Source organism: Amphibalanus amphitrite, unplaced genomic scaffold (genome assembly GCF_019059575.1).
Source record: "Amphibalanus amphitrite isolate SeventyFive unplaced genomic scaffold, NRLGWU_Aamphi_draft 001341F_arrow, whole genome shotgun sequence".
NCBI lineage: Eukaryota > Metazoa > Arthropoda > Thecostraca > Balanomorpha > Balanidae > Amphibalanus > Amphibalanus amphitrite.
This window is the reverse complement of record NW_024882834.1, coordinates 110963-131417: the sequence shown is the minus strand read 5'-3', so window position 1 is coordinate 131417 and position 20455 is coordinate 110963. Positions and strand designations below refer to the sequence as shown.

The window sequence follows — 20455 nt, the reverse complement described above, 5'->3', positions numbered from 1 at the left end:
CCGGCCGGGCAGTGTCCGTCACGGGTTTGAATGTTACCGACTTCGACTTACGGTCGGAAAGCAGCAAAGATGAAATGGTGGGCCATAAGGATCTGCGGCACTTCTATAAAAGAGTTTTACGGCCCCGAGTCCGATAATGTTTAGTGATACGGTACGGATGGTACGGTACGCTGAAACTAAAAGTTGTATTTCGTCTCATAGATGGCGCTAGTGACGAACGCTTGATGTTATACTGCACCGCACGGTTCTGGCTTGTCACCGCAGCGCTCAGCGCTCGGAGTGACAGGCAGAAGTATGGCTGTTTAATTGTTGCCTGTTCATGAAAATTTATGAAAATTTAGGACCGTCACTTATACAAAGGAACTGTGGATACCTATATGTGCTTTCATGGCCATTGGCCATCGACCATTAACATGAAATGTTCGTATCCGTTCTTTGAAACGCAACATTCATTACAGGGCCAGTGGCGGTGTACAGACTGAAGCTGAACAGACAGGAGCTCCCTGTAGCACGTTTGTGACCTGAACTCCGTTTTCAGACGATTCCTCCGAGTTTTCGGACGGTTGTTCGGACTTGGAGGAGCTGCTTCTCGAATGCGGCTCGCCTAGGAAAGGTTGTAATCAATCTATTCTAGGCACATGCCATCAATGCACGCGTCGCACTTCATGGATTTTAAGTGGTAGCTCGGCTTCATTCACTTTTCTGTTTTGAAGGTTTATCATGTTTTATTAGCAGTTTGCTTCTTGTTGGATCGATTTTATGTTTGCTAGCATAAAACACATCATACAGTTTAACCCCATTTATGCAAACGCGATATGATGCCTGCAAACATAACAATGATAGTGTACTCGCTATCACCATGAGACGAGGAGGGTACCTACCAGTCATTGGTCGAGCACTCGCCCGTTTCACCAGGCAAGAATGCCGCTCTACAGGTGGGGTGATGACGTCACCGGCGATCGTATGCGGTGACGTCACCTCGCATAATATGCGGCCGAGCAGCTGGTGACGTCATCACCGCACGATCTCCAGTCGAGCGTTACGGCGTCTGGCCGCCGGGTGACGTCATCCAGATGATCGTGAGCTGACGTCATCGACTGATGTCCGGCTCCAGGATTGGCCGGAAATATGAGGCTGTCACATCAGCCTCGTGACGTCAGGTTGACCCTTTTGCACTGACGAGCGATGCTCCGTCAGCCACTTTTCAGATATGAGTCACTTTATTTCGATGGACGTGCTCAGGCACTTTGCACCAAAGGCGATAAACAAAGCTGGTTTAACTAAAGGTCACCTTGCTAGGTGATCTTTAGTTCAACAGTATTGATAATTATATTAGGTACACATGCTGCAATCTACATGGCTATTTGTTTTGGCTTACCCATTAAGTCGTGCCGGTGGCGGAGTGTTTTGGTATTGACACTGGCTATCGGCTATCGCCGCCGGCTTTGCGGGCTGCGCGCTACGATACAGTGACGGTCGCTTTGCGGCTTCGCGCTATGATGCAGTCCACACAGCTGCCTGGCCGGGGGCTGCTGACGCTCTTTAGTCTGTGATACAGTGACCTAGCTGCCCGGCTGGCTGGTGACTGCTGAACTCAGTGATCGGGTGGTCTTATGCTGACGCTGTGTGTAGCCTGGCTGAACCCCGAAGCCTCGCCGCGACCGCCTGGCGGGGACTTCACGCATCTGGCGCGCTGATTGCAGGCCCTGCCGAGCTCTGCTGACCTGACCTGACCAGCCGAGGTCACGCCGCCATCGCCATGTGCCCTGCCGTGACGGCCGGCCAGCCGACCGCTCCTCCGCGCACCAAGCGGCGTCCAAGTAATGTGCTGCATGTCGGCCCTTTGGCCGAGTGGCGATATCTGTTCGTCGGGCCGCCTGGCGTAGTCTAGATCGGTGTCTGTGTAGCCTGAAGAGTGGTCGGTGGGTTTAGTACTCACACTGTATGGTATTTATTGATGTTGTGGCTAATATCTGCACTCGGCAGATCTCCGCTATCGTTTATTTTCACCAACCTGATTCAGATATGGTTGGATTTCTGTCAATATTTAATCTTTCGTTATAATGATGATTTAGTCGATATTTCGTTTATTTCTGTTATTGAAATACGCTGGTATTGGGTTCATTACGCATGCTTGAAGGCACGGAATTAGTTATTTAATCATTTATTGGTAGCACTACCATTCTCGCAACATTTCTCGTCTATGCCTGTTCGTACTTCATGTTTGAACGTACTGCACCAGAAAACACTAGCACTGTATTCGCGTTTACGTTTAACCACTCGCGTCTTACTTTCTTGTTCTTCACGAGTTGGTTGGGGGCGATGGCTCAGGAAAGATTTAATATTGTTTATGCATGCTACAGACTGAGTGATTGACACGGAAAGGGGGCTCAGCTGATGTGCTACAGGCGACGAGAAACTCGTCTTTGGCACGTGGTTGTGGGTGTTTTGACCGGAGAGGCCATGTTCGACGCAAGTGGCAACGAAAATCAAATCGAACTCTACTGCTGTCAACTTTCAGTATGGGGCCATTTATCTAAGTCACCCAGCTCCAAAGGGCTGCCCCGAGTCCGGCATTGGCACTGCTCGCTCGAGTCCATATACGGCAATAGCCTGCCGGTTTAAAATTGAACATATCGGGGCTAGTGTTCGCTCCGGGTGGACCTTTATTTTCATCGCTATCAAAGTGTTCTACATATTTATGACGCGGGGACGTGAACCTGTAGTCTGTTATCTGTGTTCACTGTGTGTACACAGTTTTTGAGCCGTGTCTTTATCGCCGTCGGAGTCACCCAGTACTGCTGAGTAGAGCTTGGCTACGGAACTGCAAGCCTCCTCCACCGGACGAACCGATTTTTCGGGACCACTGGGTACTGACTCTGCAGCCAGCTGGCCGACCCCGCCGCAGGACGGGGCATGGTAGTTGACAGGGCTCAGGATGGGCTGGTGGGAGATGTCTGGCCTTTAGTAGCTGCCCGAACCGTTAAAACAGCTGAGGGCTGCTCGCCGTCTAATGCCCACCTCACTCCACTGTCTAGTCGTCGGCAACTGACGAGGTTTGAAGTTTTCAGTCGTTGGTAGCGGACGGAAGTGGACACTGTTAAGCCGTCTTCGTCTGACCATGCCGGCACTTGTCCGGTCTCTGTTGCCGTCGGGACCGTCCCGGGAGGGGGCGACAGGGGGCTTTACGACCGTACGGCCGTCACGTGCCCAGTCGGCGCCGTGAGCCGCTGCGCATGTGTGTGTTTTGATAGGACGCTGGCGGCGCGTGTGCCCGGGTAATGGGCGGGCGACCAGACGCGCGCCGCGCCGCAGTCGTGATTGTGGCACCGTGCCGGGACAGTCCGCAGCTGGTGCTGAGGTTGGTGGTCCGCACAGCCACTGAGTGAATTATCCAAGCCTGCAGCACAGTGTAGAGACCAGCAGTGACCGCTGTTGTGCGGAACTCTCGTCTGTGGCTGCGGCGAGATTGCCAGTGACCGTCATAACTGGCACGATACTGCCAGTGATCACCAAAGCTGAGAGCTATATCCAGTGACCTTCACAGCTGGCGAGATATTGGATTGTCTGACCGCTACAGCCTACAGCTGATAGGAATCGCCGATGACAAGTGATTGACAGTGACCCGGCGAGGTTTGTAGAATTATAGACCCCACAGCTGGTGGCGCTCCACAACCGTCCATCACCAACTGACATTGACCCGCCACAGGAAGACCTGCCGTTGCATATGTGGGCTACCAATGGACGGTGGCAGTGAATCGCGCTAGTTCCGCCACTTCAGTGCACCGTGGATGTGACCGACAGTACTGTGGCCGACAGCGCTGTATCGCGGTGGGCTTGGCGACGGCAGCGGCGTATATCGCGACCCGGGGATCTTTGGCCGCGCTATCTGTGAGGTGGCGGACAGGCTGCAGTGTGTCCCGGTCACTGGGACTGTGACGAGGTCACGGAGTTTGGTGTTTGGTGACGGATTTGTCTGGCGTGATTGCGGGGCTGCGCGTCGTCTGGTGTCAGCAGTGTCGGAACGGAACCATCCTTTGCATATTGCATAAGCTGATGCACATTTCGAGGCTACCCGCCGTTGGAACTGTTGAGATACGGTGTTGAGCTTCGCAGTGAGCTGGGTGACTGGTTCACGCACCACCTGGTCACTGGTGCCCGTGTGTCTGGTGCTGAGGCTTCTCGGTGCCGTGCTCCGAACTGGTGAACCTCCTGGGCTGGCGGCGCGGCCCCAGACCGGTGGTCGCTGCCGCCGTCGGACCTCTGTCCACCAGCAAAAGCCGGTGTCCACAGCCGGGCGAGGTTAAACGGCCGGCCTGGCGACCGCTCTGTATACTCTCATATACACACGGCTCCGTCCGGCAGTGTGTTTGTGTGTTTGACCGCACCGGACAGCGGCACTTCCTCCGGCCGGCCGGGGTGAGCCTCTGCTGGCGATGCCAGTGAATGATGCGGCCGCGCACAGTCCGGGTGGTGCCCCGAGACGCTCCCACGCATCATGAACACCGTCCGAAGCGCAGAGGGCTGCATCTGCACTTTGAGAACTTCTACCACAGCTGGGAGCGCGGTAAGCGGAGCCGAGCGTCTGGTGTTGGTTGCTCGCGGCTGGGAGATTATGCGGCCTTCAGATTTACTAACCAACCCGTCCGACCGGCTGTATTTGTTGATATGCTGCTGGGGAGTCTGGGCCTCAGGAACTGGGCCTATAAAGACGATGACTGATCCCATCATCACGCTGTGCACTGTTCACGTGTTGCATTTGATGATAAGGCTTGTTTTGCTTGTCTTGAGTTTGTATTCCATTTGTTTTTTTTTTCCTACTATTGCGTCACTCGTTCACAGGATCATCCCCGTGAACGTGATTCAGCGCTCATGTGCGACCCCTCCCCTTAGTTTGGTGTTGTGCAACTCCTCATGCCACTACCATCCGACCCGGCCGACCGCCAACTGGTCGATTGTCATTCGAGATCGGAACGCGCACCGGTTTCTAACCGATGGGGGGGGAGGGGGGTGGCGAACCTGCGGGTGCCACGCGTTATAAAAACAGAACACCTTGCCAGAGGTGGTACACTCGGGGGCAGATTGATGTTCCACCACTCCCTACCCATCGGGCTCCCATGGCTCGCTGCCAGTGCTGCCACTGGCAGCAGCCAGTGCTGAGCCATGGGAGCCCGATAGGTAAGGGAGTGGTGGAACATCAATCTGCCCCCGAGTGTACTAATGCAGACGGTGACAGCGTCTCAACGCCGCGGACTGGGTGCATGATCTCTGAAAACCGCTCGTCATACAACCACTGGGAACTTCGTGACATACAAATCATTTACCGGCATCAAATGGGACGTAGTTTTCATCGCACTCAGTCATTGCAGCGGGTCGACGTGCGGGTTTTTATTAGACAGGCCCGTGTTCCGCGCCACGGAGACTGGCGGCGTCTGCCGGTCGAGTTCACAGTCTGTGTTTGCGCTGCGCCGACAGCGCTGGTACGGCGCACTGGTCTGCATGTGTTCGGAGTCTGTTTGTGTGGCTTCTATCAGTGGGCTGTGCAGTGTGTTTGAAGACTGTCTCGGCCGGTAGAGTGCAGAGCGCAGTGTGGATGAAGACTGCGCCACGGCAGTGTGGCGTGTGCAGCGGCGGGTGGCGGTGTTACTGGACTGCTGCGGGTGATTCGCAGTGCTGATCGTGCTGACACTGGTTGATCCGCCGATCATTGCTGTTTGAGCCGCCGCTGGGCGTTAGTTTGGCCGCCGCTGTACTGATCGTCGCTGGCTTAACCAACACTGGTTTAGCTTCGTCCCCGCTTATTGCCGTTGGTCTACGTTGGTTGACTCACCGTCGGGCGCCGTGTCGGCGGTACCCGCGTCTCTCAGCGCCCGGTAATTGGCACGGTGACCCGGAGCGCTCGGAGGCGGGCCCGGCCGGGTAGCGTGACCGGCAGTCGACCCGCCCCGGCGCCGAGCTCCAGCCGCCGCCCGCAGACGGAGATGGGTCTGCAGAGGTGATGGGCGCCGACCGGCCGGGTCAGGCCGCTGCCGACAGCGCCCCGCACGGCTGCGCCCGCCGCTCACCCGCCGGCCGGCCGTAGGCAGACTGGCAGCAGGGAGGAGTTTATTAGTCTGCCGGCGCCGCCCGAACCGTACTGTGGCCTGTAGTGTTTTTGCGTCTACGTCGGGTCACACCGGTAGACTGGACCGTGATTTTTCCCTGCGAACCGCAAGTGTGGAATTCTGCGATGGGTTACGCTGTGTAAACTGGTCGGCGTATCGCCCCATGGCTCAGTGATTGTGAGCTTCTAGCGGGTCTTTTCGGATACACCGGACCACGTTATCGCCCTGTGAGCCAGCAGTGTGTGTTCGTGTCCGAGCCGGCACCGGGGCACGCCTGATACATTGGGCTGTCGTATCGCCCTGAGGCCCGCAGTGTGTCGCCACAGTATCGGGACAGACCGACATAATGTGACCGTGATATTACGCAGTGGTTATCAGTGAACGGTCCTGCACTGGGGGAGGTCTGCCTGGAGCGCTGACGGACCGCGCCGTGCTTAGTGCTCTGGAGTCGAACCGCGTTCAATCTTCGCACTGTGTTGAGGCTGTCTGGTATTGAAGTGACGGCGGATTATTCTTCGACAACAACTTGCTATGGTGGCATCAGGAGCGCGACAGAGATCGGACCAGGCGCCGAGTGAGGACGCTGCTACAGCCGGCCGACGGAGTAGGTGTTGGATGGGGATGGGGAGGGATACAGATGAGTAATTTAGCATTGGATGGGGAATGGGGAAAGGAGTTGGTAGTCGAGGAAGTGTGTAATGGGGACTTGGGTCTGCATTACAGCAGCCGAAAGATCGTTTTCGCGATTCTACAGCTTTGAAAGGGTATCACGTAGCCATCATTACGTTGGTCGTGGTTTTGAACAAGGTCGACTCTGAATGGGTGCCGGGTGGGGTTGACTTACTCCAGCGGCCGGTCGGTGGCTTAAGCACGTGAGAGCAGTCATGTGTGGCTTGCCGGCCGGTCTAAAGGAAATCCGAGCACTGGTCATGACGACTCAAACACCTTTTGGCCACACAGGTTGATCCAGCGCCGATTTGGCTGCTAACCGTCGACGCCATGCATCGGCTCTATCTTTTGCTTCAGACAACATTTACCCAAAGCTCAACGGGCAGCACATTCCTCGACGGATTACGCAGTCTCCGATTTCGCAAAACTGACATGCCTGTGGAATGCTGTGCTTTATCTTTATTGTGCACGGCAGTGTCGTGTTGTGTGTACGTTTAGCCTGTATGATTTGTTTAGTTTACAGGGGCTGTTTATATGAGCCTATCGCTACAGCCCGGTTACTAGCGGCGCTCTCTGCCCGTTGGCTGATGTTTGTGTTTGTGTCTGCCCTACAGAGGCTGTGGAACGGAGTAAATCCGTAGAGGATGTTATCGGCTTCCTGAAGAAGGGCTCCCTCCTGTGGAAGGTGAAGTCCCTCAGCAAGTGGTACCGCCGGAAATACACGCTCGACTTTGAGCATCTGAAGATCAACTACGAGCCCTCACACAAGCCCGTCTGTGTGGAAAGAAACACTACCCGTGAGTACAGAGACCCACCGTTTGCATTCCAGATATAACATTGATGCTTTGCTGCGTCGACGTTAGGACGTGCGTAATATGTGCAAATGCTTTAGGTTTCCGATGCAACAATGCTTGTTTTGTTGAAACTGCCTACTAAAACAATCCCTTAAACAGAATGCTCGTAAGTCATGAGTACGACAATGTCTCAGCTATAGATGTTGGTTTGTAGCACCACGTGGCTTAACAGGTCGCCCCCCCTCATTATTTGTTTCACCGTTCGCTCATTAACCTCCGTTCGTCGTTTTCTTTTCCAGTGGATATAAGCGATATCCACGATGTTAGGAAAGGATGGAAGACGGACATTTTTAACCGGATCGCGTCCAAGGTTGAGAAGCGCATCGTCAAGTTACCCAGCTCGCCTCCCCTGGTGGACGAGAGGAACTGCTTCTCCATCATCATCGGTAGGTGGCACACACAGCTTTGTAGCGCCAGTGGCTCATCGTGTTCAACTGCTCTTTACAAACTGTTGCATTAATACCATGATTCGTGATTGGTGGAAGGTATCCAGTGGAATTCGTGTTTTACACAATTTCAGATGTTTGTTTATTAATCGTAAAAAGCAAAATTGTCCTCCATTTGTGTTGTTTTACAGACGTACGCAAAGGCAGCGCTGTATTTCTGTTTAGCCTTCAGGCATTCCTGATACCTCTTGATCCAACGTTACTAAATGCATCGATGGTAAACTTTCGCTATCGCTGTTCGTATTACCAGCGCCTAGTTATCTCGCTTTGCCCAGTCTACAGGTTGATAGACCGGCGTTCCACTGTTATCAATGAACCGGGTTGGAAGGTCGATAGTCCGTCGATGATTGACCATTTCGTGGTCTTTTCGTGAGACCGAGGACTGCCGTCTTCATAATGGTCACGGCCGTGCACTGCTGTGGTGCAATTCGCCATAAGTTTTTTTTCGCTCGCATTATTGTACCGTCGTGCTGTATCAAAATATTTGGAATGTGACAGGTCAGTCTCTGGCCTCAAGGATACTCTTTAAAGACTCAATTTGCTAGATGGCACCAAGCCAGGGATTTCGCCACTTATATTGGCGTGCATGACGTCATGAATTCTCTGAGTCCAAGCGAGACCGACGGCTTCAAGTGCCGTAACTTCACGTGATGGCCTAGCTCAGTATTGGTAAACTGACGTGGGTGCATGTGTCGTAATTTGTGGCGTTCGCTACGTGCAGGAATCGTGAGCGTGCAGTGCGGCGAGACGTTATGGACCATCTAACAGACCGCCATCTTTGGGTCAATGCTCCCGTCCGCCTCCACATAATTCAGCATCCCCACTGGGCCGCGCGACTACGACCCCAGTATCGACTGAATATTGCATTGACGGAAAGACGCTTCATTGCCGTAATTAGTTAATGGAAACTGATGGAGTGCGAACGCCAGTATTTCAGTTTAAGTAGAATCGAATGGCAGTTTTCGGAAGAGTATTTGGAACTTTATTCGGCTAGCAGGTCATAAAATTGTCTTATTGCTGGTGTTCTCACGAGGTTCTGCAATGCTGTACCGTCTTCGGGAAATACTTCAGTTCCGCTATGTAACGTTTACTATGCAATGAATCATTCACGTCATAGCTTTCAGTGCATTGTAGGCTGTCTCTAATTATTTCGCTGTGTACTTCTGTCGCCGTTACCCTGCAAGAAGTTCCCCCTTAGAGTTCAGGCTGTGTGTCCTTAGCGCTGCCATTTCAATATATCCACATCGATATGTATTTGAATCGCTGTCATCCTGTAAATGTATACGACTAAGAGTATGTGTCCCATAGTTTCAGTAGCTCTGTTATCCAGTCAGTATTTACGTGCACCACCAGTTAATCATTATGCCCATTTCTATCATATGTTGTGTTCGTATCACCGTCACTTTACATACTTACTGTCGCTGACGTGGTGCCGTGTCTCTTCGTTGACTCTCTGACGCAGGAGTTCGCTCCCGACACGCCGGTGGAGGTAGGAAATATTCCGCACCTCACTGCCAGTATCGCTGCTCGTTTCCCCAGTGTTGTGGCTCGATGCTATAGTATGCCCCCTCGATTCACACAGCCTGACAGCTTGAAGCATCCAGCTTGCACCAGTTGCAGTGGTAGTTGTCCCGCCAGAAATCGCCATATGGCTAATGCATTCAATCAGATTCAAGCTCTTTTTGCGTCACGAGCCCCCCCCCCCGCGCTATTTGAGCTTAAGTAGTAATTCCATAGCCGCTTGGTCGTATCCGTGTGTTGGTTAGAGGCGATACGTCCTACATCTGCTCTGCCTGGCATGCGTAATTATGCACCCGCACACGAACACGAGTCACGGCCGCTACCACAGACACAGCTGCAGCAATGCGACAGGTTACGAATACCCACCTGCTGTGGTTCCACACCCTCCCCGTCCGCACAGGCACCCGCACACATGATAGGTATGCGTTGTAACATTATACAGTCGTGCAACAGGATCAGTTGATACGCGACACAGTGTATCCTAGCTGGTACAGAGCGATACTCAGCACAGCGTATTCCAATGTGTGGGAAACACTGCACCGAAACACGGTACGTTGTGCCCCAGCTGGTGGTAGAAACACACGGCAAAATGTGCCCCGGACCAACGCAGTAGCTCGATGCCAACGCTTACCTCACCGCGCCGCCCGAACTATTCGTCTATAAACCTGGATTAGCGGCACTCTGTGTTCAGTCTGTGTGGCAGAGTTATTTTCGCCCGATGCTCGGTTGCGTGCTAGCGGCAGCGAAGCCGAACACCCTGTCGTGATGGTTTCGGTGCCGTGACTCCGCCCGTGAGCCGTACACGCCCGTGAGCCGTACACGGCCGTGAGTTGTAACCGCCCGTGAGTTGTAACTGCCCGTGGCCGGCCGTGAGTGGGGGCTCCATTGGGAGGGGAGGGCGGTTATCGGAGCAGTGACGGTATGCTCAGCCGAGCCGTCCGCTCCCGTGAGAGTCGCTGCGAGTCGAGCAGATTGGCATCCCTACTATCGGCCGGCGACCCCACGGGATACCACGTGACGAGTTCGTAGGACCGCTCCTCTGAAACACTCCCCTAACTCACCTGTCGATCGCCGATGCCTCACAACGCCGACCTCTTGGAGATGTGGCTGATCTGACCCCGCCCACCCACGGGCTGCAGCCCCTTGTCGTCTGCCCGACCCTACCAAAGACACACCTTTGGCAACTCTATCCGACCTACCCTGCTACTGCGATAGCTGTCGCCCGTCCCTCTTGTCTCTCACATTCCTCAATTGTGGCTCGTCCCTGTGCCAGTCTCCCGGTACTCAAAGGTATATCGCTGTCGCCAGTGCCGCACCGCTGGGGCAGACTGCGACCCAGGGAGGGCTGGACCGGTCCCGGTGAGTAAGTGAATCCGATCCAGGTGTGACCCGACCCTGACCTGACCTTAACCTACTCTGACCCGACCCTGACCTGATACGGGGTCCGGCCGCTGGGTGGTTAGTGTCGTAGAGTTGGAAGTTTGGGAGTCAGCGCGTCGCACCCGTCACTCACACTCACGGCCTCCTCACACGGAAAATCGGCAGACTGGACTTGTTTGGTTTGTTTGTTAAAGTTTTGTTTGTTTGAGTGTTTTCTTTCCCGCGTAACTCGCTACCATTTTTTCGTGTGAATAACACCTCCTATTTTGTTGTGAGTGTATCTGCCCTAAATCGACTCCGAGTGATAACTAAAATAATGAGAATAGCTTAGTGCCCATATGACACAAAGTCCGAGTGTGCTAAAACCTCCATCGCTATAAAGCTGTTGATTTTTCATGATAGTTCCCATTCACGCATCCTTTGTTGAATGTCGATAGAGTGGGGCAAACGGATGAGCACCAAGGCGTGCATTACGATGAGCATTTGTGCATCCGAGTTTGTGCCAATAAACATGATGATGATGATGATGCACTGTTTTCCGTTGCCCAAGCACCTGTTACATTCGGTAAACACCACGTTGAATATTTCTGAGACATTGACGGCTAGCATGCATGTCGGATGGTTTTATACGGTATAGCGTCAAAATTTCCAGCTTGTTTATCGAAAGCGTAAGCGTCATTTCTAGTTGAAACTGCTTCAATACCTGCAGACTCTTTGCTGATTTTCAGTCTCATGACTTCTGAGTGGGCTGTTAGTGGCTCCGATATTATATCATCCTACCACTGCGATATGGACCCAGCATTCTCTGTACTCGTCGGACTGACCTCATCTGTTTCTGTTTTCCATCGTCCCACCACCCCATCATACCACCTCTGCTGCTTGTGACCCCTGGACGTTTCTCGCTGCGGCAGGCATCAACAAGAGCTCTCTGGACCTGGTGGCTCCGGATGAGCACGTGTGTGACATGTGGGTGCGGGGCCTCCAGCACCTGGTGGCCGTGGTACGCAGCCTGGAGCAGGAGAAAAACTACGACCGGTAAGAGCTGGCGCTGACGGGCACGGGAAAAAGAAGATGGGTTCAGGGCGGTGATGGAATGACGTGAGCGGGTGAGACGGGGTATGATTTAGAAAAGAATGGATGGTGTCAGTCCAGAATCAGAGTCTGGTACGGTGTTTGATGTTATAGCACACATTCTGTGTCGATTGGAGACCTACTTTGACAGCCATATACGTCATGGGACTCGCCATTCTGACGTGGGAAGAGACGAGACTGTGACTCATATTGTAATGCCGTATTTTTAGTCCTTCTATCTATGTTAGTGCGTTCAAGGTCGAAGGAACTAAACAAAGCCGCCTGTCTCTCCAATGCTTTCTTGCTCCCCAATGCCTAGGTCCAATGTCCATAGAATTTACTCGCTATATTAAGTCTCCTGGTACAGTTCTGTCCATGTCGTCATTGCGACTCTGTGCGTGTGCAGGGGACTTACGCCAGTGTGCGTTGAGCCCCTGACTGAGCGTTACTCTCGCTCCGTTTGTCACTGCGACTATGCAGGATCTGAGTGGGCCTACGTCCCGGTCAATAAGGGACGCCCGCAGGTAACGGGGCCTGTAGAGGAGCAGCTGCCTAGATCAGTCAGCACCACCACGGAATTCATAGTCTAACGCCAATCGTTAGGTTATATATTCCGTGGCACCACTTTCGTATATGATTGTTTTCGTTGCATTATCAATTATTATCCACAATAATTTGATCTCTAATGACAACCGCTTACGCATTCGCCTCTGAAGTATGAAATGCGCCTTAGACACATTTATACCTTAGATATCGCCATCTCTATTGGGGACTTCGCTGGTTTCCATGCTAGCCAACAATCTTGGCAGTATCACTTGTTGAATTTCTATCCGTATCGTATTTGCCGTATTTACAGTTATAATAGAGGTATTGAGGAGTGCAGCAAATACATTAGTAGTTGCAATAGCAGACCGAGTAGATCAATACTGGGCTACCTTTACACTGTTCCTCAGCTGAGCTGGCGTGGGTCGGCTATCATAAACGACCTTACGTTCTCAGAGCCATAGTTTGATAGCAATAAACCTTATCTGGCGTTCGACCTTTCCTTGTCACCCGATAAATATGCTACTCTAGATAGCTCTAGTGTTCAGTGTTTGCGTATGCAAATCAGGTGTGAGTCAATCGACGTTTGATGGATAGTGACCATACATGTGCTGAGCCTTACCACTGTGGCTGATACTGCCCTTAGGTCTTAGACATCAGATACGATGCCACATACTGGACCTTTTTCGACTATGCGCAGGTTACTTCTGCGTGAGGCCGGGCTCTTTATTGACCTCTGTCCTTACCATCTGTTACCCAGTCAGGTGTCTAATCCATGTATGACCCCCGTGCTTCGATATCCACTTATCCAGGGACCTTGGTGACAATGCGTGGCGTCCTCCCTCCCATGTGACCTGAACTGCGTGGCCCCTGAATGACCTCTGACTCTCCCTGCTCGCGCCAGCTGGCTGAAGCGGCAGTTCCAGTCGGCTGACAAAGACAACAATGGCGTGCTGGATTTCGACGAGTGTGTCGACCTCATCAAGCAGCTCAACATACAGCTGGACAAACAGACCGCCAAGAAGCTCTTCCAGGTAACCACCACGGGGCGATTTCTTAGTTTGTAGAGTAATTGGCAGTGTTAGCGAATATGCGCAGTTTAGTTGTTACGTCTGCCCTCTTGTTTCTACATTGACTACATTGACTATTGACTTCGGGTGACTGCGTCGCACTCTATCCGTGTGTTTTGTGCATGTTTTCCGAATGTACTACCTAAGATTGTGCTGCGACTGTGTGCCTTATTTATCATGGGCCTCTAGAGCGGCTTCAAATCTTATTCGTCTTGCCCAATTCCAAAGGGTTGGTACCTGCTACGCCATAGAACACTTCTTAAAAACAAATTATCTCTGCCTATTTGCCCTGTTTGAACTGAGCGTAAAGTTTTCGCCAACGTACATACCACGCCAATACGAGCGTGCATACTGCGTGACTTAAAATGCAAACAGTTCTCTGCCACTGTTGAGGAAAATGGTCGCACTGCGGCTACCTTTCCCGCGTGTGTTGAATGGAATGTTTCGTCGCCAAAACCTTGATTTCACTCGATTAACTCAACCTCACGCCTCACGGCACATTCCTGAATGCTGCATTATTTTTTCTTCAGTCTGTGCTGCTGAATTTTGATGTTCTGTGCTGTACTGTAATACTGTCAATCTTATTATCGCCTTTTTCTATCTGCCCATTTCTCTCACTACTTGTTAATAATTCCTTTTCTGGCCCTTCGATCGGCATTCTCCTGAGCTGACGTGTTGTTCTCCCCTGCTACCCCAGTCGATGTGACTTAGATAGCACATCTCCTGTCTTCCCTCCCGGCCGACTGACACCCTATCCTGTCGCCTGACGCCCTGTCCTCCCTGCCTATTTGACCCGCCACCCTGCGCTCCCCAGGCTGCTGACACGGACAAGCGGACCAAGGGCGACCAGCCGGCTCTTGACGAAAGGGAGTTCGTCACCTTCTACCACAGCCTGCTCAAGAGGCCAGACCTGGAGGCCATCTTCCAAAGGCGAGTCAACTGAAATCTGAAATCTGTCCCCTTTCCCCATATTGGCTGACCTGCGGTGACCCAGGAGCTAAGCTAGACTGGTGTGCAATTCAGCACCGTGTTTGAGCGGACTGACAGATATTTCCCGTGGAACGGATAATTCCACGGAATATTTTATTTCTACCTGTGAGAGGGCTGCACCAGCGTATCTTATTCATCATACGGTTTCGAAGTACCGCCCAGGTGTCTGTTTTTACTCGTCCAATTCAAATGTCGTGATCTCTGCGAGGCATTCTTACGCTTTTCTGTCACTGAACTATTAACAATCTGCGTTATGCAGGTACTCGAACGGCGAGCTGCTGATGACCTCTGAGGAGCTGGCCGACTTTTTGCGCGGCGAGCAAAAGATGAACGTCACCAGCGACTTCTGCCGCGAGATGATCGAGACGTACGAGCCGTCCGAGTCCAAGCTGGCCGGCCTGCTGTCTCATGACGGTGCGTTCTGGGTGATTCCGCTCCCCTAACGGCGGCTGTAAGGTTGTTGTTGTTGTTGTTGTTGCTCCCTCCGGCCCCCCCTAGGGGGGCGTAGCCAGACGGCTCAGTTGGGCTCGAAAGCCGGCGGCCAAGGCCGCCACCACGCCGTCGTCCTGTAGCTCGGTCACCGTAGGGTGGATTGTGCCCACTCGTGCCAGGCGGCGTCCCGCCAGCGCCGGACAGCGCAGCAAGACGTGCCGCGGAGTGTCGGCCTCCTCTCGGCACACACGGCACAGCGCGGCCGGGCACCTCACGGAGCCGCACTGCTCGCATCCAGGCGACGGTCGGCGGCCGATGCGGTGAAGGTACTGCTCCGAGCAGGACCAGTGGCCGGCTCGGAGCTGGTGGACGTCGATCGCAGAGCAGCGGTCTTCGCCCTCCACCGGGCCCGGCAGGCGGGAGCCCCAGATCTCCTTGTGCCACCCGTCCGGCCAGGCCTCCCTCCACCTTGCAGAAGCTGAGCGGGCGGCCGCTCTGGTCACTGTGGTGACATCTATAGGTGTGTCCTCTTGTGGCAAGGCACTGGCCTCCTTGGCGAGGCCGTCCGCTCTTTCGTTCAGCGGCAGCCCACAGTGCGCCGGCACCCACTGCAGCTGGATGGGCTGGCCGGTCGCACTGATGCCTTGTAGCGCCTTCCAGATGTCGGCTGCTACCGGCGTCCGCTGGGCCGCTGGGCCGTTCTTGAGGAGAGCCAGTGCCGCTTTTGAGTCAAGGCAAATGATGATCGGGCGCGCCGTATCCCGGTCTGGTGTCGAGGTCAGATCTTCCAGCGCGGCCCTCAGCGCGAACAGCTCTGCTCGCGTACTTGAGCAGAGGCGGCCAGCAGCGACTCGGACCTCTCTTGTGGCACCGTCGTGGGTCACGATCAGCGCTCCTCCTCCACCGCGGTGCACTCCTTCCTCGGCAGAGCCATCCGACCAGATCCAGGTGGCGTCCGCCGGGAACGACTCCAACCGCTCCTCCGCCGCCCTTCTTCTCAGCTCCGGCGGGCGGTCCCTGGAGCCGTCGGGGCCCACATCCAGGTGGAAGGACACCTCTCCACCGTCCTGCCATGGCGGGGCGGAGACACGGAGCCGCTCCTCGATGATGAGGGGCTCGCCCCCCGGCGACAGGCGGGCGAACATCTCACGGCCTCTGTCTCGCCAGCCGAGGGTCGCCGCGAGACGTCTTGGTGGCGACGAGTCAGCCAGGGTTCTGAGCGGGTCTCCTGCAGGCAGCGAGGCCGCCAGAGCTAGCTGGCGCGCCGCTCTGATGTCGCGGCACATGTGTGCAGTGGGAAGGCCCGCCTCCGCCATCAGAGCGTGTGACGGGGTCGACGCTAGGCAGCCCGTCACCACCCTGGCGGCAGCTCTCAGCTCCCTGTCGATCAGAGTGAGGTGGCTCTCCGATGCAGCAGGCAGCCACGCACCCGCCGCATACTCTAGTGCACCCCGTACGTAGCCGTTAGCGACAGTTCTCAGCTGCCGCTCGGTCAGGCCCCAGCTCCAGCTCCTGTTGTTGTTGTTGGCGTTCCGGCCGTCGGGCCCGGTGGGCCCACATGGGGGGCCCGGGAGGGCCCCAGCCCCCCTCGGGGGCGACACTTGCGACGTCCGCGCAGGGAGGGCAGCAGGCCCCCAGACGGGTTCCGGCGGGCTCAGACGCCGGGTAGGGCCGGAAAAACCAGCACCCCGCCAGAGTCGTGTCCCTAACGATAAATCTCTGCGCACACATGTGCGCCTCTGTGGTGTCAGCGTCACTGCACAGATGTTTAGTGTCTACTCTCCCCCGGGCTGGCTGGTGTATGTTATTATGAATCGTAGTGCGCGTAATATGAATAGTAACACGTATGTTGAGATCGGGCGCAAAATGACCTTAGTAGTCGGCGCGCCCTAAAGCCCCAATTTTTATACAAACGTATGTTGAGATTTACCGTCTGATTTTCGCTGTTGCGCCTGGGCAACTTATTTATTGATTGCCCCGTCCGGGGAGCTCGGTAGTCTGAGTTGATTGAGTGTTTTCAGTTTTACGTTTGCTACAGCCTGCTTTTCTACTCTGAATTATCGACTGAGCTTGTCGTATTTTCTCTTCGCCAGGTTTCCAGATGTTCATGAGCTCCAAGCAGGTGCACATCTTCAACCCTGAGCACAGTATGGTGTACCAGGACATGGAGCAGCCGATGACACACTACTTCATCGCCTCGTCGCACAACACGTTAGTAATGATAGTTAGTCTGCCCGGGCTGTGATTGTGAGAGAGTCAGAGGCGCCACGATGGGATGACAGCCTTGTTTTGCCAAGAGATCTACATGACAGACCGCACTGGTATTTACCTCAACAATGCTGGCGAAAAACATCTTTTTTTGCCGCGTTGGGTTTGTTCGATGAGCGCACTCGGTCACCATCGCTCAATTTCTAATCGTCCGTCTGGTCTGTCCGTATCTCTCGACAGATACCTGCTGGGTAATCAGTTGACGGGAATGTCCAGTGTCGAGGCGTACATCATCGCGCTACAGAAGGGCTGCCGCTGTGTGGAGCGTGAGTACCTCAACGAGTGGCGATCGGTGGCCTGATTCTGATCGGAGGGCGAGGGATTCGCACACATTGTTGGTCTGCTGTATGGGAGGAGGGAGGACGGTCCTCGTCAACGGGCTCAGTAGGGGAGAAGGGTCGCCCATCGTCCACAGGTATTTGATACCAGGTCGATCCTGTCGTCTATTGACCCCAGCCTATTCTCTAGTCGTCTATAAAACCCCAGCCCCGTCAGTCGTCTATTAACCCCAGCCCCTCCCATATTCTGCTGACTCCGCCCCCCTCTTTCACCCTCAGTGGACTGCTGGGACGGCGATGATGGCGAGCCGGTCATCTACCACGGCTACACGCTCACCTCCAAAATACGCTTCTGCGACGTCATCAGTGACGCCATCAAGCCGTACGCGTTCCAGTACTCGGAATACCCGCTGATTCTGAGCATCGAGAACCACTGCTCGGTACACCAGCAGGCACGCATGGCTCACCACCTGAAGAGCATTCTGGGCGGTAGGTGGTGCTGCCGGCAGCACGGGCGGTCACACGGAGCAAGGGAGTGGCTCCTTGAGCAGGGGACTCGCGACAATTTCATGTGTGCAGCAGCATTTGACTTGGGCTTCCAGCTGTCCTGAGGAGATATTTGTGTTTCTGCTTAGATAGTCGCACGTGCATTGGCTTTGCTTGGCTAACTATCGAATATGTCCAAGCAACGTGTCACCACCATGTTATGAACGTTTTTACATACTGATGTTTTTGTTGTTCGTGGTTTTGACGAAGTTTTCGACTTTCCGTCTGTTCGGTAGATATGCTGTTTGTCACACCGGTGGACGAGTCGTTGGGGAAGATGCCCTCGCCAAAACACTTCCATAAGAAGATCCTGCTCAAGGCCAAGAAGCTGCCGTCAGACAAGGAGAAGCAGGGTCTGCAGGCGCTGACACAGAAGGTTGGTGACTCACTCCGTCAGGCATCTGGGAGTGTGCGAGGGACGCGGAGGGTACTGGGCATTGAGGGGCATGAGAGGGACGTTACCCAAAGTGGAGCTGGGGTAGAGACCCTGAACTCTTACCTCTCACGACACACCCAGAAACTCGTCGCTGACATTGTATGCCCCTTGTCGATATTCTCTGTCCCTGTGGCTGTCAACATCAATTCCTGTTTTCGCTATATTCTGTTGATATCGCTGACTTCTGCTCCCTGTTCCACCAGGTGGGCGCGATGATGGACGGAAAGAAGTCGCCGCGGCCCTCGACCGAGTGTGATGAGTCGTGTACGGTCGACGAGTCAGAGTCGGACAACAGCGAGCCGGAGACAGGGTCTGCACCCGAGGAGCTCACCGCGAAGGTACGCACGCTGGTGCATCGGCTTATAAAAGGCTGGGGGCTTCGGCAGTTCTGTATCAGAAAATGCTAGATTGTTATATGACAGTCTACCGGCAGGTTACTATTTGCCCGCTTTAGTGAATCACTTCGTCTCTGCAGTTTCGATTTCGAGCTCTTACCCCGGTTTGTCTCTGTAGTTTTGATCTCTATCTCTCTCGCCTGCCACGCTTCTTCCCCTTCTCCTTTCCGTTTTCTCTCCCCTTTCACGGTGTCTTTCTTTCTCATCCTTATTCTGCTCTCTGCTGATCAGCTGTTGCCAGCCGTCCACGCTATTGAACCTTTCTTCATAATCTGTCGTCAGCATTTTAATCCATGTTGCCGTGTTTTTCAGTGCACTTTCCACGGCCCTTTTATTGTGGTTCACCTGCCTTCGGTCCTCAGGACGCTCATGGTCGTATTTTCAATCATTTTGCTCTTTCATAGACGTTGACTTTGGCATGCATAACTGACATCTGTAATGCTGAGTGCCCTGTTACATTTTCAGCCTGGGATGACACCAAGCCCTGTTGTTATTGTGTCGGTGATGGTAAAAGTGATGGTGGTGGCGGTATTTTGTAATGTTACAATGGATATCTTTTTTGCCCCGGCGTGTATGTTAGTGTGCGCCGTGCATGCCGACCTGAAAATCGTTACATAATGTGACGTGTAGTGTGTACTCTGCGATCTTGCTGATGTAATTCTAACAAACGCCGTTACCTACAGCACGACAAGAAAAAGAAGAAGAAAATGATCGCTCCGGCGCTCTCCGTGCTGGTCAACTACATCAAGGCGGTGCACTTCCACTCGTTCGAACAGTCGCAGCTGGCCGGGAAGTGGTGGACCATGAGCTCCTTCGGCGAGAGCAAGGCCTTGGGGTAGGTGTGTCGCGTGTGGTGGTGCCGGCAGCGAATAGATGGCCGCTCGGTGCATAGAGGCACGGCACGGGTATTCTTTACGCAGCAATAGGGCGCTACCCGTATGGACGTGATATTTTATTTTAAAAAATGCATACAGCTTAGTCATTTTATTATATTTCCATTTAATGAGCGTCATAAACCTCATCGCTGCGTCGCCCCTGAACGCAAATACTCATCTTGTCTCACTTTATTCTCCCATAAGGGTTAGCTGTTTGACCCTGATGGTGAGGTTTTTCTCCGTTCTTTCGCTGTCTGCTGATGCTGGTGTGTCATGTGCTCTAGGTTCGTGGCCGATCACGCTGCGGAACTTGTCGAGTACAACAAACACCAGCTGAGCAGGATCTACCCGAGCGGCAAACGGCAGGACTCGAGCAACCTGAACCCGGTGCCGTTCTGGAACACGGGCTGCCAGATCGGTGAGTTTTTTTGGAGGGGAGGGTGTATTTGTCTTGGGATTGCCGTTGTCCAGATGGACGACTGGTTCCGTTTGATTCCATACCAGAGACATAATGCGTTCTAAGCCCCCCCCCCCCCCGCAGCCTACACGCCGTGCATCAAAACATCGCTCAATCTTA

The 20455-nt window shown here is 53.8% G+C and overlaps 1 protein-coding gene across 36 annotated transcripts in view; it reads left to right on the top strand.

Moving 5' to 3' along the window:
- The window catches only part of LOC122372289 (1-phosphatidylinositol 4,5-bisphosphate phosphodiesterase delta-4-like), a 36834-nt gene that overhangs the window by 11734 nt on the left and 4645 nt on the right, over nucleotides 1-20455 (top strand). For 12 of the 36 annotated variants that reach the window (XM_043349324.1, XM_043349316.1, XM_043349305.1 and 9 more), the window contains 13 exons: nucleotides 7388-7570; nucleotides 7867-8013; nucleotides 11886-12009; nucleotides 13493-13622; nucleotides 14473-14588; nucleotides 14908-15062; nucleotides 17174-17291; nucleotides 17529-17614; nucleotides 17906-18115; nucleotides 18409-18548; nucleotides 18812-18946; nucleotides 19687-19838; nucleotides 20163-20296. In XM_043349324.1, coding sequence (XP_043205259.1) covers nucleotides 7388-7570; nucleotides 7867-8013; nucleotides 11886-12009; nucleotides 13493-13622; nucleotides 14473-14588; nucleotides 14908-15062; nucleotides 17174-17291; nucleotides 17529-17614; nucleotides 17906-18115; nucleotides 18409-18548; nucleotides 18812-18946; nucleotides 19687-19838; nucleotides 20163-20296 — 1830 coding nt within the window. Of the gene's footprint in view, nucleotides 1-1703; nucleotides 1821-3774; nucleotides 4568-5447; nucleotides 6709-7387; nucleotides 7571-7866; nucleotides 8014-9535; nucleotides 9563-11885; nucleotides 12010-13492; nucleotides 13623-14472; nucleotides 14589-14907; nucleotides 15063-17173; nucleotides 17292-17528; nucleotides 17615-17905; nucleotides 18116-18408; nucleotides 18549-18811; nucleotides 18947-19686; nucleotides 19839-20162; nucleotides 20297-20455 lie in introns of those variants that run through there. The other 24 variants (XM_043349297.1, XM_043349313.1, XM_043349296.1 and 21 more) reach the window with 9 other exon arrangements.